At 46.9% G+C, this 25271-nt stretch overlaps 1 protein-coding gene and 1 pseudogene across 3 annotated transcripts in view; both read right to left on the reverse strand.

The window, feature by feature from the left end:
• Positions 1-10466: 10466 nt before the first annotated feature.
• The window catches only part of LOC136332101 (sialic acid-binding Ig-like lectin 5), a 192424-nt gene continuing 177619 nt past the window's right edge, over positions 10467-25271 (reverse strand). The window contains exons 1-9 of one of the 3 annotated variants that reach the window (XM_066271377.1): positions 15993-16035; positions 15542-15916; positions 15042-15359; positions 14740-14787; positions 13833-14090; positions 13464-13748; positions 13135-13249; positions 12323-12404; positions 10467-11775 (exon numbers count right to left, since the gene is read on the reverse strand). In XM_066271377.1, the coding sequence (XP_066127474.1) occupies positions 11581-11775; positions 12323-12404; positions 13135-13249; positions 13464-13748; positions 13833-14090; positions 14740-14787; positions 15042-15359; positions 15542-15916; positions 15993-16035 (1719 nt within the window). In that variant the 3' untranslated portion in view covers positions 10467-11580. Of the gene's footprint in view, positions 11776-12322; positions 12405-13134; positions 13250-13463; positions 13749-13832; positions 14091-14739; positions 14788-15041; positions 15360-15541; positions 15917-15992 lie in introns of those variants that run through there. The other 2 variants (XM_066271378.1, XM_066271379.1) reach the window with 2 other exon arrangements.
• Positions 20351-23625, reverse strand: LOC136332100 (sialic acid-binding Ig-like lectin 14; annotated as a pseudogene).

Genomic DNA, 25271 nt, shown 5'->3' on the forward strand with positions numbered 1-25271 from the left:
AGGAGCACTGGACCCTTCTCTACATCCTAGTAAAGTCCCAGCGACAGTTTCCTCAGACAGGGCACACCAGCTACTAGGATTCAGGGAAAGCCAGTACTGTATGTGCCCATGTATAAGACACACTTTAATTTGGGGGCCCAGAATTTGAAAAAAAAAAAAAAAGGTATTACATAAAGTTATTGAATTCAAGTTTTATTCATCATAAAATTCATACAACTCCTCATCTGCATGAAAAAGCGGGAAATGCAAGTAAAAAAATTTACAACCAATATGTAAGACACACCCAGTTTTTAGAATCCCAAATTTTTTGGGAAAGGTGCATCTTATACATGAGGACATACGGTATCTAGCTTCCTTAGGGATGAGAAGTGGGACCCCCCACGGTGTTGGAATTCCCAAACTGAGAAATACAGATCAGCTGCTCAGTGCAAATAGTGCTCTGAGACTGTTAGCCATAAACAATTAAAAAGGGAACCAAATAGAAGTAGAAGTACTGGGAAAGGACATACCTTTTTTATTTTTAATTAGTATGATTGTATACCTGGAAAATCCACAATTAACTGGAAAAACTATTAGAGGCAATACAATAACTCATTAAGGTGTCAAGTCACACCACACTTTTCCTATTTCAGTGCTACTGAGACTGGGAAAGTGGCAATGCTATAAGGAATCTGAACACCCTTAGCTGGCATGGATGTTGTTGGTCAAATAAGTTTGTAAATATGATACATATGTTTGCACACTTATAGTTTGCATTGGGTGTGGGGGACAAGCTGTAAGCAGGCAGGGTCATTATAGCCTAAGGTTTAGTTTTAAGACTAAGCCTTTCCCACCCTAAGTGACTTTGTATCAGATACTTCCTTGTTTGTATATTGGATTAAAGGTTTTCATTTCTACACTATAAAATGGGGCAGAGGAGCCCATTCTGGGGGAAAGCAGAAAAAAGCCACATGGAGGAGAGGAGAAGCAGCCAAAATGGCGGAGTGCTGAAGGAGAAGCCAGTTTGTGCAGAGAGAAGGAGATGGGGAACAGAGGTGAATAAGGCTGGTGAAGTAGAAACCTTTGATTCTAGGAAACTCAGATAAGTCAGTGGCTTTGGGAGCCCTGAATGGAAAGGGAAGTGTTTTCCCACTGTGTGTATTTCTTGCCAGCTGGGTGCAAGCTAGGATTAAATATAATGGCCCACCAGTTCTTGGCTCCATTGTTTCATTACCATCTGTAAGGCCAGGAGCGGCCATCGTGGCCATTCACATGCAGGTTCTCATTGGATTTGGGCAGATGGTAAAGAAATGGCGGAGTTGGAGGATGGTAGGCTATTCTGTTTATTGATGTCTCACCAAGACAGGTAAGCCACAAGAGAAGACCTGCTTTTCCCATGAAGGGCAAGGGATCAGGGAGGCCCCTGCAATGGTGATAGCAGGAACCAAGAGAGCAAGCCCCTGGTTTATAGTGTAGGTTTGTTGGGCAGATAAAATATATTATGCTCACTTTGTTAAAGATGGTGCTGCCCACATAGAGACCTGTCACCCAGGTGATATTAATGTGTGTTGGGGGTGGGCTGTGGGCAGGCAGAAGAATCCTTGTAGCCTGGGGCTTGGTTTTGGGATTAAGCCTTTCCCACTCTTTTTGATGTGGTGTGATATAGTCCCATCATGACTCAGATAAGTGACTTTGTATTAAAGACTTCCCTATTTTGTATATTGGATTAAAAGGTTTTGATTTCTACACTATAAAATGGGGGAGAATGGGAGCTTGCTCTCTCGGTTCCTGAGATTAGTATTAGAGGAGAGTGCAGAGAGGAGAGCAGAAAAAGGCCACGTGGAGGAGGCCAGGAGAAGCAGTCAAGATGGCGGAGTGTTGAGTGAGAAGCCAGTTTGTGCAGAGTTTGTGCAGGGAGAAGGAAGGAGATGGGGAACAGAGGTGAATAAGTCTGGTGAGCTAGAAACCTTTGATTCTAGGAAACTCGGATAAGTCAGTAGCTTTATGAGCACTAAATGTGAGTGGGTTTTGGAGCCCAGTGTGTGTTTTTACTTGCCCACTGGGTGCAAGCTAGGATTAAAGATGATGGCCCATCACTTTTTGGCTCCATTGTTTCTTTACCGACTGTCCGAATCCAATGCGAACCTGCATGGGCTGCTGTGATGGTGGCCCTGGCCATTGGCTTTATAAGGTTCAAAACCTTTAATCCAATATACAAACAAGGAAGTCTCTGATACAAAGTCACTTATCTGAGGCATAATGGGATTCCTCATGAGAGTGCACCACCCTACATCAAAAAGGGTGGGAAAGTTCTTCTTTGAATATTTGGTAGAAAATTACTTGTGAAGCCGTCAGGTCCAGGACTTTTCTTTTTTGGGAGTTTTTTGATAACTGTTTCAATCTCATTTGTTGTAATTGGTTTGTTTAGGTTTTCTGGTTCTTCCAGATTAATTTTTGGAAGATTATATGTTTCAAGGAATTTGTCCATTTCATCTAGATTGTCTAGTTTTTTGGCATACAGTTCTTCATAGTATTTTCTTACAATATTTTGTATTCTGTTGTGTCAGTTATCATTTCTCCATTCTCATTTCTAATTTTATTTATTTGAGTCCTCTCTCTTTTTTTCTTGGTGAGTCTAGTTAAAGGTTCATTGATCTTGTTTACCTTTTCATATCACACTTCCAGATATCAAGTTATACTACAAGGCCATTGTACTCAAAACAGCCTGCTACTGGCATAAGAACAGGCATATAGATCAATGGAACAGAACAGAGAACCCAGAAATAAACCCACACTTTTATGGACAACTGATATTTGACAAAGGAGATAAGAGCATACAATGGAGTAAAGACAGCCTCTTCAACAAATGGTGTTGGGAAAATTGGACAGCTACCTGAAAAAAAAATGAAACTAGACCACCAACTTACACCATTCATAAAAATAAACTCAAAATGGATAAAAGACTTAAATGTAGGCCGTGAAACCGTAAGTATCTTAGAAGAAAACATAGGCAGTAAGCTCTCTGACATCTCTCACAGCGATATATTTGCAGACATATCTCCACGGGCAAGTGAAATAAAAGACAGGATAAACAAATGGGACTATATCAAACTAAAAAGCTTCTGAACAGCTAAAGACAATAAGAACAGAATAAAAAGACAAACTACACAATGGGAGAATATATTTGACAATACGTCTGATATAGGGTTAATACCAAAATTTATAAAGAACTTGTAAAACTCAATACCAGGAAGACAAACAATCCAATCAAAAAATGGGCAAAAGAAATGAATAGACCCTTCTCCAAAGAGGACATACAGATGGCCAATAGGCATAGGAAAAAATGCTCAACATCACTAATGATTAGAGAAATGCAAATTAAAACCACAATGAGATATCATCTCACACCAGTCAGAATGGTGCTCATCAACAAAACAACACAGAATAAGTGCTGGCGAGGATGTGGAGAAAGGGAACCCTCCTGCACTGCTGGTGAGAATGCAGACTGGTACAGCCACTGTGGAAAACAACACGGAGATTCCTCAAGAAATTAAAAATCGAACTGCCTTTTGACCCAGCTACACCACTGTTAGGAATATACCTCAAGAATACCATAGCACTGTTTGAAAAGAAAAAATGCACCCCCATGTTTATGGCAGCATTGTTCATAATAGCGAAGATCTGGAAACAGCCCAAGTGTCCATCAGTGGACGAGTGGGTTAAAAAGCTTTGGTACATATATACTATGGAATACTACTCAGCCATAAAAATGATGACATCAAATCATTTACAACAACATGGATGGACCTTGATAACTTTATACTGAGTGAAATACGTAAATCAGAAAAAACTAAGAACTATATGATTCCATTCATAGGTGGGACATAAAAATGAGACTCAGAGACACGGACAAGAGTGTGGGGGTTACGGGGTGGGGGGAGGAGAAGAGGGGGCTGGGGGAGGGGGGGCACAAAGAAAACCAGTTAGAAGGTGACGGAAGACAATTGGACTTTGGGTGATGGGAATGCAGCATAATCAAATGTCAAAATAACCTAGAGATGTTTTCATTGAACATATGTACCCTGATTTATCAATGTCACCCCATTAAAATTAATTAAAAAGACTGCCAGACCTGGGAGACCAGGGTGGGGGGGGGAGGTGGGAAAGGCTTAGTCCTAAAACAAAGCCCCCGGCTACAAGAATTTTGCCTGCCCACAGCCCGCCCCCAACACACATTAATATAATCACACCCATCTCAAGCAAGAAGGGAAATTAATATCACCTGGGTGATGGGCTTCCACGTGGGCAGCACCATCTTTAACAAAGTGAGCATAATGTATTTTATCTGCCCAACACCATCTGTCTGAATCAAATACGAACCTCCATGGGCCAGGCGACTATGATGGAGGCCGTGGCTACTGGCTTTACAGATGTGACAGAAAAGGTCCCGATTTGGCAGGGGGCAATCTGGCACCATTCATGAGCTTCACACCTACACACTCGCTAGTCTGAACAATCTCACTCCTGGGAACAATATCTCATTAAAGCCAAAGCATCAAGCTGTGGCTGGGTGCTCAGTTGGTTAGAGCGTTCTCCCAATACACCAAGGTTGCAGGTTCAGATCCCCATCACGGCACATACAAGAACCAACCAATGGATGCACAAGTAAGTGGAACAACAAATGAATGCTTTCTCCTCCCCCCCCCCCCGTCCCTCTAAAAAACAATCAATTTAAAAAACAAAACAGAGCATCAGTCTGTAAAGATAAATGTACACAACCATTTATTGCAGCACATAACAAAACCCATGAAACTGAAAACAAAGTGAATGTCCATCCGTCCCAGAGACAATGCCTATGAGGGACCTAGAGAAGATTGCCTCACCATCCCTGCACGGGTTTCATGAGATGGCCCCAACCCCCAGTTCTTATGGGTAATTATTGATACACACAAAATAGAAGCAGGAACGAGAATGAGGAAGTCAGGAAGGAGAACTTCTTTAAAGCAGATTAAAGGGCAAGGGTGTAGCTCAAATGTCCCCACCTACTGGTTAGTCAGAATTGCTAATTCTATCCCTATTGCACTGCATTCAGCACAGTTCTGTGTTCAGTACTTTTGTCAGTAAAGCCACCGTGCCCTTTGTCGCAGGGCACTGAACCCTGTCCCTGTTCCATGTTCCTATTCAGGCCTCTACACCCATCAGTGGGGTAATGGCTTTGGCATACTAACACCACTCAGTACAAGTCAAATTTTAAAAAAATATCACACTAAGTTAACTGAAGAAGCCGGTATGAGAATTTAGGTTTCTTTCATTAAGCCAGATGTTTTAAAAAACTTGTAAAAAAATGTAGAACAATGTCACTTTTTACACATTGATTTTTGGTTTTGAAAATGCATGTTTAGTTCACTAAATCAATAACTTTTATTTTAAATGAATTAATACACAAATATTTTGTCAACAATCCTCACTGAAGATTGTAAAGTATCTACAAATTTGATCAGAAAATAATTAGACAACCCAATAGAAAAATTGGTTAATGACCTGAGCAGAATTTATAAAAATAAAGAATCCCCCACTATTAACTATATAAAAAAAGTTTTCAGTAATTTTACTACTTAAAAATGGTCTGACTAGTGATGGTGCAGTGGATAAAGCATTGGCCTGAGATGCTGAGGGCCTCAGTTAGAAACCTTGATGTCGCTGGCTAGAGGGTGGGCTTGCTAGCTTGAGTGTGGGTTCACTGGCTTGAGCAAGGGGTGACTGGCTCAGCTGAAGCCCCCAGTCAAGGCACATATGAGCAAGCAATCGATAGACAACTAAAGGGAAGCATCTATGAATTGATGCTTCGCATCTCTCTAATACAGAAATGTTACTAGTATTGCACCAATGTTAATTGCCTGAGTTTTTACATTTTTTAATTTATTGTGATAACACAACATGAGATCGAACTCCTTCACAAATTTTGTAGTGTACGAGACACTGTTGTAGATAGACTACAAGGACAGGGTTGTGTAGTGGATCTCCAGAACTTGTTCAACTTGCTTACCTAAGCTTTGGGTCAGTTTATTAGCAACCCCCCATGCCCCTTCCTCCAGCCCCAGGGAACTACCCTTCCACTCTTTGATGCTGTGAATTTGACTATTTTAGAGACCTCACATAAGTGGAATCATTTGGCATTTGTCTTTCTCTGGCTGACTTACATCAATTACCATGATCAAGTTTCATCCTGTTATGGCACACTGCAGAATGTCTCTGTTTTTTTAAATCTGAATAATATGCCATTGTAGGTGCATGCCAAATTTTATTTATCCACTCACCTGTGAAGGTAGATGATCTCCACAATCTGGCTGTTGTTAATGGGAGCACTCATATTTTCTCAAGATTCTGATTTTAATTCTTTTGGATAAATATCCAGAAATGGGATTGCTGGGTCACAGTTTTAATTTTTTGAGCAACCTCCATACTGTTTCCACAGCTACTGCACCATATTTGCATTCCCACCAACAGTGTACTAGGTTCTAATTTCCCTGCATCCTTATCAGCACTTGTCGTCTTTTCTATGTGTTTTTTTTTTAATAATAGCCATCCAGACATATGTGAGGTGATATCTCATTGTGGTTTTGATTTGCATTTCCTTGATGATTACTGATGTTGAGCATTCTTTCATATAAGCTACACAACAACATAGCTAACTCTCCCAAATGCAGTGTTGGAGAAAGTACAAAGACACAAAAGAATTCATAAAGTTTTGTTCCATATATAAAAATATTTCATTTTAAGAGCCATTTGTATGTCTTCTTTGGAGAAAGGTCTATTCAAGTCCTCCATTTTTAAATTGGGTTATTAGATTTTCTTACTCTCAAACTGTAGGTGTTCCTTATATATTTGGGAGATTATTTTTTAAATTTTATTTAGAATATTCAATTTAACAGGGTGACATTGATCATTAAGAGTACCTAGCTTTCAGGTAAATATCTCTATAGCATTTGAACTGTTGATTATGTTCTATGCCCATCACCCAAAGTCAAATCATTTTCTGTCACCGTGTATTTGTCCTTCTTTATTCCTTTCCTCTTACTCAACTCCTTATCAGAGTTATGTTTTGCAAATATTTTTTTCCATTTTGTAGGTTGCCCTTTTATTCTGTTGATGATTTCCTTTGCTGTGCCGATGTTTTTTAGTTTGATGTTGTCCCACTTGTTTTTTGTTTCTGTTAATTTGTTTCTTTGTTTGGTTGGGTTTTTTTTGCCTGGGCTTTCAGTGTCATATCCATGAAATCACTGCCAAACCAATTATCATGAAGCTCTTTTCTTGTGTGTTTTTCTAGGACTTTTACAGCATCAGGTCTTATGTTTAAGTCCTTACTCTATTCTGAGTTGATTTGTGTGTGTGGCGTAAGGAAAAGTTCCAGCTTCATTCTTTATATGTGAATATCCAGTTTTTCCAGAACCACTTGCTGTAAGGACTGTCCTTTCCCCACTGTGTATTCTTGGTGCTGGTAATATAAGGGTAATATAAGGTGTTAACATGAGGGGAATTTGGGAGAACTGTATCTGAGAACTCTGGGTCCTCTTTTTACAACTTTTCAAAATATTAAAATTAATTTGACACGAAGAGTTAAAACTGTATAGTAGTCTCATTTTGATATTCTAACAGAGTGTGGGAACAATAATTTCTCTGCAATTTTCACTGTTATTTGTTTTCCTGATACTAAATAGATGCTCACTTGGCCAGTAAAAGATCCTAATGATAGTGATATTCCCACCAAGTTATTAAACTTTCCTTCCTCAACAATGGAAACTGACAAAGGGAAAGGATTACTTCCTCTCCAGGAAGATTCAGTCCAAAGTGATGATGTGATGTCATGAAAGCTGCACCACAAACTGAGTCTTTACAGCTTCATCAAAAGATCCCCAGTAGATGTAACATTGTTGCCCCAGTTATAGTTTTTGTGAAGTATAACACACATAGAGAAAGATTCATAAAACAAATGCATTCATACATACATTGTAAATGTAAAGTAAATACTCTTTTTGCCATATAGGTCCAAGAAAGGAAATTTATACCATATATTTCAGAACCTCCCCCACTGGTTTCCCCAACAGTAACTCCTGCATCCCCCAGAAGTAAGTGAGCAACATCAAACACTTTTAGAATCTTGCCCTCACTCTTCTTTTTAGTGCTATCTTTTATGTAGTTTTTCTTTGAACTATTTATGAAGAGTAAGTATTTTTATATATGTAACAAAAGTACATGCATTTCTTGTGTCTTCTTATTTTCTCCAACATTGTATTTGGGAGAGTGTCCATGTCATCATGTAGCGATAGTTTCTTTTCATTACTGCAAAGTATTCCATTATGTGGATGTACCACCTTTATTTATCCATCTGACCCCAAGTGGGCATGTAGATAGCTTCCAGATTGTGACCATGACAAGCAATGCTGCTGTGAACCTTCTTGCCCATGCATCTGGTGTAAGTGTGCACAAGGATCTCTAAGGGGGGTAGTTCTCAAATTTTTTTAAATCTCAGAACAGCTTTACATCATTTTTAAAAAGAACAGTATTGTGCACCTCAAAAAGCTTTTGCTTATGCAGGTTATTTCTATCAATATTTACCTTATTAGAAATTAATTCTGAGAAAATATCAAATATGTATGCATTACTTCATTTAAAACATTTAAAACTTGTTAACAAATAATATATGTAACAAAAAATTCCTATAGTTTTGAAAACAAAAAAGTCAATAAAAAAGAGCAGCAGTGTTTTTACATTTTTGCAAATATTCTTAACATCTGTCTTCACAGAACCTATTGTGAGAACTTCTCAGCCTCCTCAATTGTATGACCCAATTCCCTGTCTCTGTATCTATAGCCTATTGGTGTTGTTTCCCTAGACAACCCTGACCCAGGCACCGTTCTCCAAGGCTGCAGCTCTCACAGGTTCAGGTCCCTCCCCTCCCCTTGCCCCATCAGGTCTGGGGGTGGTAATGGCTTCTCATTGTTGCTTGTCCTTGGATGCCTCACCGTCTCTTACTGGACCTCTTAGTCCTGCCCTCGGTAACTCCTCCCTCCATTAGTCACATGTAATCAGTCTCCTGACGGTGCCCTCAGTCTCCTACTGAGATCCCGCTGACACACCTGTGCGTGTACCACCCCCTTGCTCTGTGGGTCTCAGACCTTCCAGCTGAGATCATCTGCCTTGTGCCACTGAAGCACCCTCCTCCGGGTAGGGTCTAAGTTTGCTCTGCCATTTGCCAGGGCTCTAGTTTGGCATCACTTTTATTTCTGTTCCCCTCATTCCAGGAGCCTATTGAAAACTGCAGCTCATCTCAGTAACCAGAATAAGAAAATACTCATTGTACAAAACCAGCTTGGTGTGTTCTGCTTATTTCTCTGAGTTCCAAACATCAGCGGGGAAATTTCTCACTAGTTTGTCATGTGTTTCATGATTTTGTGCAGACAGTTTTTTAGTATTTTATCTAGCAATTTCAATTGTTTCCAGAAGAAGAATAGATCTTACTAACTTAACTTGTTGTCAAAAATGAGAAAGTCCTTCCCTGGTTGGGTGGCTCAGTAGATAAGCGTGGTCCCAGAGCAGAGGTCGTGGTGTACTTGGTGTTCTCTGTAATCACCCAGGAAGAATCTGTCCTTGAATCTTAAATGAGAACTATGACATTGGAAAAAGACCATTGACTTTCAAAAGACTGATATCATGTTAGCTATCTATTGCTTCATGACAAATTATCCCCCAAACTAAGCAGCTTTAAACACCACAGTGTTGTCATCTCCCAGTGTCTGTGGGTCAGGAATTCGAGCAGCGTTCATCGTGGTCTTACTCACAGCATCTCACCAGGCTGTGATCAAGGTGTTGGGGCAAGTGCTGCAGCCTCATCTGAAAGCCCAACTGGAAGATGACCCACATCTGAGTTCATTCATTGGTTTGTCCAACATTCTGTTCCTCACAACACTTTGGAATGAGGGCCTCCGTTTCTGGCTAGGTCCAGCACACATTTAAGGGGAGTTGGATGATACAAAGGCATGAATATCAGGAAGTGGAGGTCCTTGGCAGCCATCTGGGAGGCTGCCTACACTACAAACATGATGTCTGGATTCCCATCTCTACCTCACCTGTCAAGAGCTACACACCAGTTCCAGCACGTAGAGGGAGCAGAGTGATAGCAACATTGTAATAGCATCTATCATGCACAGTATACCTCCTCTCTGACAGCACATTGGTTCATCAGATACACTGTCTCTGCAAGCAATTCCCAGTTGTCAGTAATTCCTGGTATGTTAGTATTGTCATCTGCAGAGTACACTGTAAAATCCCTTTTTTCTTATTATTGTTGTTCCAGTAGTGCTTTGAATATGGAAATGCTTCTTTGTCATTTTGTTTGAATACCTTGCATGAATACAGTTCCAAAATCTCTTGTAATGTCACAAGTTTGATGTTGGCCGAAGAAGAATATTGAAAGTGTGGCTCACCATCTTTCTGCTTATGGCCACTAATTCTTTTACCTGATACTGAGCTGTAATTAGTTTTGAATATACAACTAAAGAGTGTGAACAAATCACAATAAGCTTTTAATTTTTAATTCAGTCATTGCCTTGGCCAGTCCTGTCCCATTATAAATGACAACTACTGATTTTCCATTTGGAATATACTTCATAAACAATACTCACTATGTTTTTGTTTTTTATTATGTGAGAAGCAGAGAGGCAGAACTACAGACTCCTGCATGCGCCCTGACGAGAACCACCCAACAAGCCCTCAATGAGATGATGCTCTGCCCATCTGGGGCCACTGCTCTGTTGCCCAGCAACCAGCTATTTAAGCACCTGAGGTGAGGCCATGGTGCCATCCTCAGCACCCGGGGCTAGCTTGAATAAACCATGGCTGTGGGAGAAGAGAGAGAGGGGAGAGGGAGAGGTGGAGAAGCAGATGGTCACTTCTCTTGTATGCCTTAGCTGGGAATCGAACCCGGTACTTGCACACACTGGGCCGATGCTCTACCACTGAGCCAAACAGCCAGGGCCCATAATCATTATGTTTCAACAAAGTGTAAGACCCAGCTATATCTGAGCAACCAAGTAGAAATACAGATAAATTCCTTACAAATCAAATAAAAACACACCTGATTGTTTCCTCATATCTAAATGTTTTGTATACAGGATACAGAAGTAGCATCTACAGTAATTTTATGCACAGCTTAATATCATCTAGAACAATTTGACAAAACATGTTTTCTAGGAAGAACTTTTAGGAATTATAACTAGGGCAAATGTTGAAAACCATTCATCTTTCCCTTCTGAAAATAGTTGAGTAGCACGCAAGATCTCTGCTGTACAGAATGGGAAACTGGGGGGCAGAGAAGTGAAATGAATCGTTTGATGACAATGCCTTAGGGAGCACTGAAGCCTGCATGTGAGCCCAAGTCCCTGTCATCCAGGCACCTGTCTTCTGTGCCCTGCCTGGGGACACTCACGCAGTAGTTAATGTTGATATTGTCACAAGGTCTCCTCCTGCTGCATCAGTTACTCCGGACTTCTTCCCCCGAGAGGCCGTGATGCCTGCGGCCAGGACTGAGCTCTGAGCGAGTCCTCACTTGCTTGCCTTCTTGATCTCTGAGTACACATGCGTACTTTTGGCCTCCTGGTCCTCAGGCTTCCGTGGCTTCAGCCCGTGAAAGCTGAGGTTCGCGTAGTATAGCTCCTGCTGCTCCTCTGATGGAGGGGCGTCCCCAGAGGGTGACACTTGGTCTGGGGGCTTCTCTGGTCTAGGATTTTCCTTGGAACCCTGAGTGAAGGAGAGAGAAGGAGTCAGAGAAAAATAAGCCCGATATGGTCCTGAGGGAAATTTGAGTTGATGGGACACTTTTTCATTCATCCTCTTTTCCACACACAGTTCTCATGAACTCAACTATTCACTCATTCATTGAAAATTTTGTACTAGTGCAGTTTATTAGACCATACTGAGTCCTTGCTAATCACATTTATCCCCACAAAAAACCCAGTATGAATGCTATAATAGGTATCTCCACTTACAGAAAAAAAAAAACTGAGGTGAGGTGAAGCAACATGCCCAGAATGGGGACAATGTAACAGTTTTGGGGAGATGGTTCTGGCAGCCTGTACCCAGCAGAGGGAGGTGGGCTCAGTGGTCAGCAGGGTGGGCAGGAGGCTGATCGTGGGCTCCAGGAGATAGAGAGGAAGTCAGCTTCCAGCTGTCTGTCCGGCTGACCACAGAGGGGCGGGTTTGGGGAGATGCTGAGGAGCTCAGTCTGGACTCATTGAATGGACATGCCCACCCCCCACACTGCATGAGAAGACACCCCACCACTCACCCAGGTGGCTGTGCCCATGACAGGGTCCTCACTATCCTTGACCTTGGGTCTCCCGGCCGCTGGCTTCCTGCGGGCTCTCACTCTAAGGGAAGAAGTAGCAGCCAGAGTGGCTCAGGCACAGGTGGGCAGCGGCCCCCACTCCCTGACAAGACGACTGAGGCACCCAGACCCTGGGACCAGACTCGGAGACCCTCCAGACATGCAAGTCAGTATTCTGTCCTCCTGGGTGACCTGGTGCCTGGCCAAGACTGAATTTTCATTGCTAAAGGGCCACCTTACACATAGAAGCTTGCATAACAGTGTTATTTGTTATACCAAAAAATATAAACAATTCAAATTTCCATCAAAGAAAAAATAGTTAAATAAATGTCCCTGTCCATACCATAATATATTATTTGGAAATGAAAAGGAATAAAGTACTGACACAGGATCCTTCACAATACCATGCTCTGTGAAAAAAGTTGGTCACAAAAGACCATGTACTATATGAGTCCATTCACATGAACTGGGCAGAATGGACTGGCCTAGAGAAAGGATGTGGATCAGTGGTGACAGGGGCTGGGTGACAAAACATGTGGGCTTTTTTTATTTTGCGTTAATAAAAATATTTTCAGATTGATTGTGGTGACAGGTGCACAACTCTGTGACTGAGCTAAAGCACATTGAATTGGACACTCTAAGTACATGGTTATTTCATTTCAATCATACTATTTTCCCCTGTGGATGTACTCAGATATGCCTTTCTGGGATTCAGTGACTTTTCTCCCTATTTCCTAAAACACAGCTCCCTGCTCCCTGGGACACAGACTTACATGTAAAGGAAGAGGAGACACAAGCACAGGGACAGCAGGGCCATGACACCAGCACCTCCAAGAGCCGCAGGAACCACTCCTGCTGGAACCACTCCAGCCAGGCACACCGACTTCCCTGCAGAGGGGAGGGCGTAAGACCACCCAACACAAAACTCAGTCTCCTGTCTCCCCACCCCCTTGCAGAAGCAGCTGTAGGTTCTGTTCCTGCAGGAGATGGAGGGCCCTGTCCTAGCAATCACCCCGTCCAGGCCTGGCCCCGCCCCCAGCTCCATCTTCTCTGTGACCCACTCCTTTCTCCCTGAGCCTCTGCCCCCATTAGACCCCCTGACCTGACACCAGCAGGACAGCAGCGTTCAGGGCCCCGTGGACATTGCTGGCCTCGCAGCTGAGTCTGAGGCCGGCACTGAGCTCCTGGCTGAGGCTCAGGGAGCTGTTGACCCAGGGCCCATCTGACCAGGAGGTGACCATGTAGGAGGCATTGCTATGGTTCCCCTCCAGCAGCCCCGTCCCCAGCCGCCAGCGCAGGGAGGGGGCCGGCTGGGCTCGGGAGGAGCAGCTGCAGTGCAGACCCTGGTCCTCCCAGGAGCAGGAGGGGCCCAGGAGCTGCGGGGGGTCTGTGGGGAGGGAGGAGCAGTGTCAGCAGTGCCTTTGGCCTTCCAGGCCTCAAGTGACCTCCCCTTGGATTTCCCCACACTCACAGACCACGGAGAGGCTGAGAGAGAGAGTCTGGGAGCCCAGCGGGTGCCGAGCCCGGCAGGAGAACTCCCCTTCTTCCAAAGTCCCCACATGGGGCAGCTCCAGGGTCTCCGTACTGGAGATGGGAGTGCTGTTCAGAGCTGGGGACCCCCGGAACCAGCTCAGCTCTGCAGGGGGGTTGCTGTCAGCCTCACAGAGCAGCCACACAGCCTCGCCTTCCAAGATGGGCAGAGAGGAGGTGTTTTGCAGAATCTTCAGGGCTTTGGAGAGAAATGAAGAGAGAGAGGGAGAGGTGGAGAGGGGTGTGCGAGAAAGGGACTATAGGCCCTGGCCGGTTGGCTCAGTGGTAGAACGTCGGCCTGGCGTCCAGAGGTCCCGGGTTCGATTCCTGGCCAGGACACACAGGAGAGGCGCCCATCTGCCTCTCCACCCCTCCCCCTCTCCTTCCTCTCTGTCTCTATCTTCTCCTCCCGCAGCACTGCTCCATTGGAGCAAAGATGGCCTGGGCGCTGGGGATGGCTCCTTGGCCCCTGCCCCAGGCGCTAGAGTGGCTCTGGTCTCGACATAGCGACACCCCGGAGGGGCAGAGCATCGCCCCCTGGTGGGCAGAGCATCGCCGACTGGTGGGCGTGCCGGGTGGATCCTGGTAGGGCGCATGCGCGAGTCTGACTGTCTCTCCCTGTTTCCAACTTCAGAAAAATACAAAAGAAAATAAATAAATAAATAAAAAAAGAATAAAAAAAAAAAAAAGAAAGGGACTATAGACTCCCAGCCTCAGAGGTGAGGGAGGGAGGCTGATGATTTTCATCCTTGCCCTTCCCACATCTGATCCCATTCAAACTCTGAATGCCCTCTGCTGCATAGTACCCAGAGGAATGTTCACTCCAGATGAGGTAAAGTTATTCCTACCTGTGACATTTCTGAAGGAGATGCCTATGGTGAGGTTCCGGGGGGAATCTGGGACAGAAAGACATGGCCCCGCTTCAGAGGGGAGGAGTGGATGGAAGTCACCCTGAACCCAAGGAGTGCGGTGGGAACAGGGAAGGTGGGATTTCAGTCCTGCGGGCCCCTCCCCCCCTCCCCCATGCTTATATCCATGCACAAGAGTTCTCAGGTTAACTCAGCCTCCTCTACACACACACACACACACACACACACACACACGCCAATTCCACTACCCTGGGACCACCCATCATCCCCTCAACACTCACAAGACACATTGAGCTGGACAGTTTTCCGCGTGGTCACCAAAGTTTCTACCACTGCCACCATCAGACAAGTGACTTTGGAACCGTGGTCCTGGGGCCTCGGGGTGAAGGTGAGCACTGAGGAGTGGAGGGTCTGAGTGTTCAGTGAGTCAAGAGCATCCCCCACCCAGGAGAAGTTGAGATGGCTTCCCCCTTCGCAGGCCCCTGGTAGACTGCAGGTCAGCTGTGCGGGGCGGCCGGGTTCCAGAGGCTCCGGAATATAAATGTTGGGTTTCTCTGTCAGGGCTGAGGGGGAGAGAGGGAGTTGCCTGGGGTCCAGGGCTCAAGGACACAGACTGTGACCCTGAGTGTTTCCTCTGCCTCAGGGCCACAGCTGCTCTGGGTCCTCTGTGTTTTCCGCCCACCCTGAGCCCAAGATCTGGATCAGGAAGTGTCCTGGTGTCCTGTTCCTGTTCTAGAACACAGTCCCACATCCCTGGGTCTTGTCCTGGGCCCTGCCATACCTGTCACCTGCACACTCAGCATGCTTTTGTGGTAACTATATTGCACATGTGTCTCCACTCGGAAGAAGTAGGCTCCTGAGTCACTGGTCCTGGCGTCTCTGATGCTCAGGGAACAGTTGTTGGTCCTGGGGTCTGCGAGGAGGAATCGGTTCTGGAACTCCTTCTTCACTGGTTTCTTTGGGTTGTTTGTGGCCACAGGAGCAGCATTTTTTATGTTGGCCCCTTCCTCGAACCAGTAGGTGTAGAATGTATGTTGGGAAGGAGACGAACTCCCAGGGTAGGAGAAGGAGCAGGGCACGTGGATGCACAGACCCTTTTGCACCGTCACAGTTCTCTGCATTCTGAGTTCATAGCCTGCCAGCTCCTGCAGGGACCCTGGGGGGATACAAGGTCTCAGCTGCAGCTCTGCCCCACTCCCACTTGCCCAGCCTCCCTTCCTCAGGGCACTCACCCCCCCTCAGCAGCAGCAGCAGCAGCAGCAGCAGAGGCACCATGTCTGCATGTGACAAGGCAAAGCTGGTCAAAGTCCCTGTGTCAGGGAAGGAACTGCCTAGCTGTGGGGAGGGGACCATTCACTCTGACAGGAAGTCATGGGCAAGAGAGCTGTGGCCAGGCCTGGAAGGGGAACTTCAGCTCCACAGGTTAGAGGTGTGGGTGGGGCTGAGGAATCATCCTGGCTCTCCTCCCTGCCCCCTGACCATGCAGGCAGATAACATAGACCTCACAGGAACTGCTGAGTCCACAGCCATCAAATGAGAAAATAATTTTACAGCTCATCCAAGCATCACAGTATCAGACTCCAGAATATAGAATTTCTACAGACACATAAAAAAAGAAATACAAAAAAATTGGCTCACCAGGAAGGTGCTCTTTAAAACCACAATAAGATACTACTACAGTAGCTCCAAGTGGACAAACATGAACGTATCTGAAAACACGCAGTGTTAGGAGAGTGTGGGCAGTGGTTCTGGAATGTAAAATGGTACCAGTGCTTCAGAGAAAACTGGCCTCGTCCACTAGAGTGAGGACAGATACCCCACACCCAGCAACTCCACCCCCACACTTCTGTGGGGGCAGCATGGTCCCACTCGGGAGCCATCACCACCCAGGGCAGGTGACTTTTATTTTATTTTATATTATTTTTATTTTTTTTTATTTTTATTTTTCTGAAGCGAGAAGCAGGAAGGCAGAAAGATTCCTGTATGCGCCCAACAGAAATCCACTCGGCATGCCTGCCAGGGGGCAATGCTCTGTTGCAACCAGAGTCATTCTAGTGCCTGAGGGGGAGGCCATAGAGCCATCCTCAGTGCCCAGGCAAACTTTGCTTCAGTGGAGCCTAGGCTGCAGGAGGGGAAGACAGAGAAAGAGAGGAAGGAGAGGAGGAAGGTTGGAAAGGCACATGGGCGCCTCTCCTGTGTGCCCTGGCTGGGAATCAAACCCGGGACTTCCACATGCCGGGCTGATGCTCTACCACTGAGCCAACCAGCCAAAAGGGAAGGTGACTTTTAAAGGGGGGCTGTGCCTGACCAGGCGGAGGCGCAGTGGATAGAGCATCAGACTGAAATGCGGAGGACCCAGGTTCGAGCCCCGAGGTCGCCAGCTTGAGTGCAGGCTCATCTGGTTTGAGCAAAAGCTCACCAGCTTGGACCCAAGGTCGCTGGCTCGAGCAAGGGGTTACTTGGTCTGCTGAAGGCCTATAGTCAAGGCACATATGAGAAAGCAATCAATGAACAACTAAGGTGTCAAAATGAAAAACTGATGATTGATGCTTCTCATCTCCCTCTGTCTCTATCTATCCCTCTTTCTGACTCTATCTCTATCCCTGTATAAAAATAAAATAAAAATTAAAAAATTTAAAAAAATAAAATAAAATAAAAAAATTATAAGGGTGGCTGTAAGGATTTCGGTTGTGAGAAGCTAGATGATAGTTTATAAAGATATAAAACACCCACTTTGAAGACTCACTACAAGAAAATGAATATAAACTATTTTGTATTCTGAGACCAGCTCCATTGGCAGTGAGGATAGTGAGTTTCTCCCATACAAACAAGCAGTTCAACTGAATTCTAACACAACCTTCATGGACACAGCATCAGATTCCACAGGTTGAGAGTTCAGGTCCTAACCTGACCCCGAATGACATCAGATGTCGTCACAAATTCAGGCTGCCACCCATGTTTCTGACCAGCAGGCTATAATCAGAAGTTCCTAAGACCTCCTCCCCTTTGGATGTGTTCATTTCCCAGAGCGGCTCACAGAACTCAGAGAACAGGTCACTTCCTACATCACTGGTCTATTATAAAAGAATGTGGCTCAGGGACAGCCAGATGGAAGAGGTGAGAGGGCAGGTGTGGAGTAAGGGGCTGGGGCTTCCATGGCCTCTCTGAGGTCACCTCTCTCCCAGCATCTACCTGTGTTCGCCAACACGGAAGCTCTCAGACCCTGGTCCTTTTGGGTTTTATGGAGAATGCTTTGCATAGTCATGATTAATTACATCACTGAACATTGGTGATTGAGTCAACCCCAGCCAGTTCTCTGTCCTGGTCCCCAGGGGCCTTCACACTTCACGACACTGGAAGCACCTCCCAAGAGGAGGTGGCAGATGTGACCCACAAGACAGCCCCACCCCCCTGAGCCCATACTCTGTCCTGTCTGTCAGCAGTGAGAAACAGCTGGGGTGGACAGAGGAGCGGAAGTTGCCACGACAAACCACAGGTACAGACAGAGGGCGGAGAAGGAGATTTCCCCACAACCTGAACCAGGAAGACGGGCCTCAGGGGCAGAGGAGAGGCCAGGCTGACCCCCTCAGAGCACAGGGCCCGTCCTCATGCACCCACACTACTGAGCTGGGGGAAGATGCTGCCATTTTCACACTCAAGAAGGGCCACAGAATTCATCTCAGAGAGGGTGTGTGTGTGTGTGTGTGTGTGTGTGTGTGTATGAGAGAGAGAGAGAGAGAGAGAGAGAGAGAGAGAGAGAGAGAAAGAAAGATTTTCCAAATATTCAAATAAAAATCTATTTTTCATGGTGAAATTCATGACAGAGAGTCACCAATGATAAATTTAGATGTATAAAGCTTGGTATTGTTTCTTCCTATAATACCGCCCAAATTCTCTTCACTGCAGGCCTACTCCACTCCTCTGCCCCACCTGCCCTGTCCCTGTGGGAACCTGATTGGGGGTTCCTGAACACATTAATGCACTGAGGTACCAAGCAGCAATCCTACAGGCTGAAAGGTGCCATTTTTCTAATTTAAATTTTATTTTGCAATTCCTGTTCACACTCAGTGTGACTTTATATTAGTGTCAGGCATACAGCATGGTGGTTAGATAGTCACATACTTTACAAAGTGAGCCCCTTACATTTCCAGTGCCCGCCGGACACCATGCACAGTTATTACAGTACTATTGTCTCTGTTCCCTGTGCTGCACTTTACATCCCTGTGACTATTCTGAAGGCTATTTTTTAGTTCAACTTCTCAGCAGAGGTCTGACTCATTCAAATCCTGGATGCAAACCACGGTGAAGTCTGCCCTCTGCTGAACACGGTGCCATCAGCATTTTATGTTCTGGGATGCATCTCACAGGAGACCCTTTCCTGTGAGAAACAAACACCACCTGGGTCCCTACTCTGACCTCTGAGAGATGTGAGTCCTCAGAGAGCAGGGGAGTTGGTCCTTCAGGAGTTAAACTTTACTTGGATTCTGTTTTTACATTTTGGGCCTACAGTCAGTGCTGCCCTCTAGAGGAGAGGCATAAATTCACTGCTCACATTCAGTACAGGTTTGGCCCATAGCCATTGGCTTAAACACCGTCAGTCTCAGAATTCCATAAATTGGCTCAAGAAACTGCACTAGATACTAAAATGCAAAATGAATTTTTATTTAGTATTACTTAATAATAATTACATGTTGGGATGTTTTATAGTACTCTTCACAAGGTACACATCTTTGAACCAGAACAGAAGACCTGAGCACCTGACACTGCTACGTGGATGTCTGCACTGACAGGGCAGTTTGAGGGACCAGAAACTCAGGTGTCAGCCAGGTAACTTCTGGGCAATGGGAGGATAAAGCCCAGGTAAAGTTCCATCCTGAGCCTGGGAATAGAGAGGGAGGATCAGAGGGTGGGGTGGGCAGGACCAGCTCAGAGAGAGGACAAGTCCAGTGGGAGAGGCACAGGCAGAAACAAGCGGCAGTCAGTGGGTGGGTTTACTTGTTTTCTGTTGTGTCTTATGAGGCTTTCACATCTTAATAACTTTCAGGTCAAGGAGAGACAGCTCCACCCAGGGGGACCCAGTTCCCAGAGACAGACAAGACCTCTGCCAGGAACAGCCTTTCAGAGGCAGACCAACCCACCCTGAGCCCATGGTCCCCAGCCACCCCGCCTGCCCTAAATCTCCCAGGACCTGGGACCAGACACACAGAGACCTCCCCACAGGCCCGAACCCCAGATTTATTCATCCCAGCTGATCCTGAACACTCACACTGCCTTCTCTTGTCTTTCCCATGGAAACCTCAATAAAGGCTCTGGCTGGGCTCCCCAAATCTCCATCTGCTTCCCGAGGAACCTGGTGCTTCCCCGAGGCCCTTGTCTGGTGTGGTGAGTACTCCTCGTGCTGCAGGAATGCAGGATGTGACTCCCGGAGGACAAAAGACACTAGACAACTTACTGAAGGAAAAGGGATTTATTTAGCGGCAGAACAACGTGACCTAATAGGCTTCAACACACAAGCTTCCCAAGGAAAGATTTCTTACATCTTCTATACCCTTTCAAGTGTTCAGGCACAGGGTGCATGATTCCTTTGTCTGTAGCATAGGTAACCCTCGTTTCTCAGGAGGGAGGAGGGAGGAGGGGAGTTTAGGACCATTTGTCTTAACTATTTACAAATCCTGTTTTTCTTGCTTTGTGCTGCAAGTTGCTCCAGGAAGCCAGTAGGGGAATTATATTTAAACTGCCTGACCCAGTCATTCCTACAGGCTTTCTCCCTCCTCACTCTCAGAAAATAAAAGCAATAAATGTCATCTTTCAATTACTCTCTTTGTCATCACTCTGTCTCTTCCACAACTTAAAATACCTGGGGTACAATTGAGACAGGTGAGTCAGGAGTTTCTAGGGAGAAGGTGACATTGATGTCCCACGACTGTCCCTCTAAACTCTGTGTCTGCACCTTCGCCCCACTTAAAAAGAAGGACCGATCAGTCAGGATGTTGGCCTGGTTGTATGGGGGCCTCCACACCTGCAGAGACAACGGGGTCTAAGTTCAGTGACTTGCCCAATTTAGCTCTATCTCCCAGCAGGGCTGGGCAGCCCAGCCCCGCCTGGAACTCAGGGCCAATCACTGAACTTCCCTGTAGAGAGGGACAGACTTGCTCACCTGGTGCAGTAGAGCCAGGTGAGGCCATAGGTGAGGAGGAAGCCAGCCCCCATGAGGGCCCCTCTGATCAGGGTGAGGACCAGGGGCCAGGAGCCCTGCTGCTCCTCAGTCACACAGCTGCGGGGAGGGGGGCTTCCTGGGGAAGAGCAGAGGGGGTGATGTTCTTTCCCCAGGACTCAGTCCCAGCCACAGCTCCAAGATCTGACCAGGCAGCCTGACTCCAGCACCCATTCTGCAACTCACTCTGCACAGAGAGGTTGAAGGAAACATGCTGAGCTTGAAATGTGAACTCCCCTACATCTGCAGCCCCTAGTGGGGCAGCTGAGAGGGGCCCAGGGCCTTTCCCTCCTGGGACCAGCTCAGCATGAGACCACCCACTACAGGACTCAGTCTCTTGTCTCCCCACCTCTTTGCAGAACTGGCTGTAGGTTCTGTTCCTGCAGGAGATGGAGGGCCCTGTCCTAGCAATCACCCTGTCCAGGCCCAGCCCCTCCCCCAGCTCCATCTTCTCTGTGACCCACTCCTCTCTCTCTAAGCCTGTCCCCCATTAGACCCCTGACCTGGCAGCAGCAGGACAGCGGCGCTCTGAGCCCCGTGGACATTGCTGGCCTCGCAGCTGAGTGAGGCTGGCGCTGAGCTCCTGGCTGAGGCTCAGGGAGCTGTTGGCCCAGGGCCCCGCTGAGCGGGAGGTGACCCTGCAGGAGGCATTGCTGTGGTTCCCCTCCAGCAGCTCCGCCCCCAGCCGCCAGCGCAGGGAGGGGGCCGGCTGGGCTGGGGAGGAGCAGCTGCAGTGCAGACCCTGATCCTCCCAGGAGCAGGAGGGGCCCAGCAGCTGCGGGGGGTCTGTGGGGAGAGAGGAGCAGGGTCAGCAGTGCCTCTAATCTAATCTCCCTAAGACCCAAGAAATAACTTCAGAGGTCACACATTCACGGACCACGGAGAGGCTGAGAGACCGAGTTGGGAGCCCAGGGGATGCCTAGGCCTGCAGGAGAACTCCCCTTCTTCCTCAGTCCCCATGCGGGGCAGGACCAGGGTCGTGGTGCTCGAAATGGGCGTGGGGGTGGCGTTCAGGGCTGGGGACCCCCCCGGAACCACCTCAGCTCTGCAGGGGGTTTGCTGTCAGCCTCACAGAGCAGCTACACAGCCTCGCCCTCCAGGATGGGCAGGGAGGAGGTGTTTTGCAGAATCTTCAGGACTTTGGGGAGAGAAGTTCAGGGAGAGAGTGAGAGATAGAGAGGGGTGTGTGTGGAAAGGGGCTATAGGCTCCCAGCCTCAGAAGTGAGGGAGGGAGGTTGATAATTTTCATCCTTGCCCTTCCCACATCTGATCCCATTCAAACTCTGAATGCCCTATGGTGCATGGTACCCAGGGGAATGTTCACTCCAGATGGGGTAAGGTTATTCCTACCTGTGATATTTCTGAAGGAGATGCCTATGGTGAGGTTCTGGGGGGCATCTGGGACAGAAAGACATGGCCCTGCTTCAGAGGGAGGAGTGGATGGAAGTCACCCCGAACCCAAGGAGGGCAGTGGGAACAGGGAAGGTGGGATTTCAGTCCTGCGGGCCCCTTCCCCCCCTCCCCCATGCTTATATCCATGCACAAGAGTTCTCAGGTTAGCTCAGCCTCCTCTACACACACACACACACACACACACACACACACACACACACGCCAGTTCCACTACCCTGGGACCACCCACCATCCTCTCAACACTCACAAGACACATTGAGTTGGACGGTTCTCCACGTGGTCACCAAAGTTGCTACCAGTGTCACCAGACAGGAGACTTTGGTGCCGTGGTCCTGGGGCCTCGGGGTGAAGGTGAGCACTGAGGAGTGGAGGGTCTGAGTGTTCAGTGAGTCAAGAGCATCCCCCACCCAGGAGAAGGTGAGAGGGCTTCCCCCTTCGCAGGCCCCTGGCAGACTGCAGGTCAGCTGTGCGGGGCGGCCGGCCTCCAGAGGCTCCGGAATATGAATGTCGGGTTTCTCTGTCAGGGCTGAGGGGGGGAGAGAGAGTTGCCTGGGGTCCAGGGCTCAAGGACACAGACTGTGACCCTGAGTGTTTCCTCTGCCTCAGGGCCACAGTTGCTCTGGGTCCTCTATGTTTTCTGCCCACCCTGAGCCCAAGACCTGGATCAGGAAGTGTCCTGGTGTCCTGTTCCTGTTCTAGAACACAGTCCCACATCCCTGGGTCTTGTCCTGGGCCCTGCCATACCTGTCACCTGCACACTCAGCATCTTATCCAGGTAACTACATTTCACATGTGTCTCCACTCGGAAGAAGTAGGTTCCTGAGTCACTGGTCCTGGCGTCTCTGATGCTCAGGGAACAGTTGTTGGTCCTGGCGTCCGCGAGGAGGAATCGGTTCTGGAACTCTTTCTTTACTGGTTTCGTTGGGTTGTTTGTGGCCACTGGATCATCATTATTTGTGTTGGCCCCTTTCTCATACCAGTAGGTATGGAGTGTATGTAGAGAAGGAGATGAACTCTGAGGGTAGGAGAAGGAGCAGGGCACGTGGATGCACAGACCCTCCTGCACCATCACAGATCTCTGCACTCGGAGCTTATAGCCTGGCTGCTCCTGCAGGGACCCTGGGGGGACACAAGGTCTCAGCTGCAGCTCCGCCCCACCCCCACTTGCACAGCCTCCCTTCCTCAGGGCACTCACCCCCTCCCCCCCACAGCGAGGGCAGCAGCAGCAGGGGCACCATGTCTGCATCTGACAGGAAAGAGCTCCCTCAGGTCCCTGTGTGGGAGGGAAATTCTGAGGTGTGGAGTGAGGTTGAGGGCACCCTAACAGGAAGACAGAGCTGTGGCCAGTCCTGGGAGGGGAACTAGGGCTCTACAGGCCACGCAGGATAGCAGGGAGGTTGAGGAACCATCTGTCTTTCCTCCCCAAAGAACTCCAGCCTGCCAGCAGACATACCAAGGCCCCCTGGGGTGGAGAGGCTTGTCCAGATGTGAATCTGAAAGTGGTCCCCTTACAGATGATGTTTAGGTCAAAAGAGTGGTCACTCATTGTGGTCAGAGCTGATCCTGGTGACTTGGGGGGACCCATCCTTCAGCTGAAACCATTGGATATTCTGGGAAAGTATAGTTTTGAATTGTTTTAGACAGTTCAAGAGCTATAAGAGAGCAAGGAATTTAGACCCTACTCCAGTGGAAGGTGGAGCCCAGGGGGAATGTTGAGCATTAAAGCCACTTCCTCTGAGGGATTTGGGGGACGTGGGTGCACCACTGTTGCTTGTCAAGGGTCTGAAGGTCTGTGGGACAGTGACTGTGCTCGGGCCCTTTTGAAATGGGACGTGTGAAGACAGATTATGCCTTATTCAGCGGGGACACCGAAGGCTGGACCTCAGCACAGCTGCACATTTACTGCCTTAAAGCCCAAGAAACTTCATCTTTAGGGCCCCTCACGTGCTTGGTCCCTTTTCAAAGCCCCAGCAAGGGCTCCAGGGATGTGTGGGAATCACCTGCAATCCTGCTGCTCTTTTATGAAAGAAAGAAACTTCATAAGCTTTTCTCCAAACTTGTCAATGACTTGAAACAGTTCAGACCTCCAGTGACAAGTTGTGCGATTGAAAGAAAGTTTTGGGGTAAAGAGTTTACCGGGGGAGGGAGGGTGGGGGAGATGTAGGAGGGGAGTAGAGGGGGACAAATATATGGTGACAGAACATGATTTGACTTTGGGTGATGGGTGTGCAACATAATCAACTGTTCAAATGCTACAGAAACGTTTACCTAAAACCTATGTACTCTTATTGATCAATGTCACCCCGTTCAATTTAATTTTCTAAATAAAATTTTAAAAAAAGAAAGTTTCATAAACTATGCAGGAGAAATAGACATGTCAATAAACTGTGCCAAAGGAAATATTAAATTCTTGATCTATTCTTTATATTATATAAATATATTATTAAAACAACCAATGGCATGTATATAATATTAACATTATTCCTAATGGACATAATTATTCTCTTATATGACATAACTATTCTCTTATAAGGAGGCAATGAAAGAACATCAGTCCGCACTGTGGGACCATGTGCTGTGCAGGTGCCAGACAGGGGTGCCACACGGCCAACAACATAGTCTGTACTTTCTCTGAATTGTCTTATATTTTGGGTTTCAATATTTTAGCTTTAGTGACTTGACACAATGTGTTTCCTCATTTCAGAAAAATTCATGTGTGCTACAATTTTTTAAACAGTGATCTCAACATTTGTATAAATATCAGGCTCCACAGAACCTGGGTCTGTTCCTGCCGCAGGGAGCAGGTGAGTATGGGAACCCAGCTCCGCCCCCACCCACCCTGGACTCCTCACATACTGCACAGAAGATCGTGTTGTGCAAGCAA

The sequence above is a fragment of the Saccopteryx bilineata genome, chromosome 3 (assembly GCF_036850765.1).
Source record: "Saccopteryx bilineata isolate mSacBil1 chromosome 3, mSacBil1_pri_phased_curated, whole genome shotgun sequence".
In the NCBI taxonomy this organism is placed as follows: Eukaryota; Metazoa; Chordata; class Mammalia; order Chiroptera; family Emballonuridae; genus Saccopteryx; species Saccopteryx bilineata.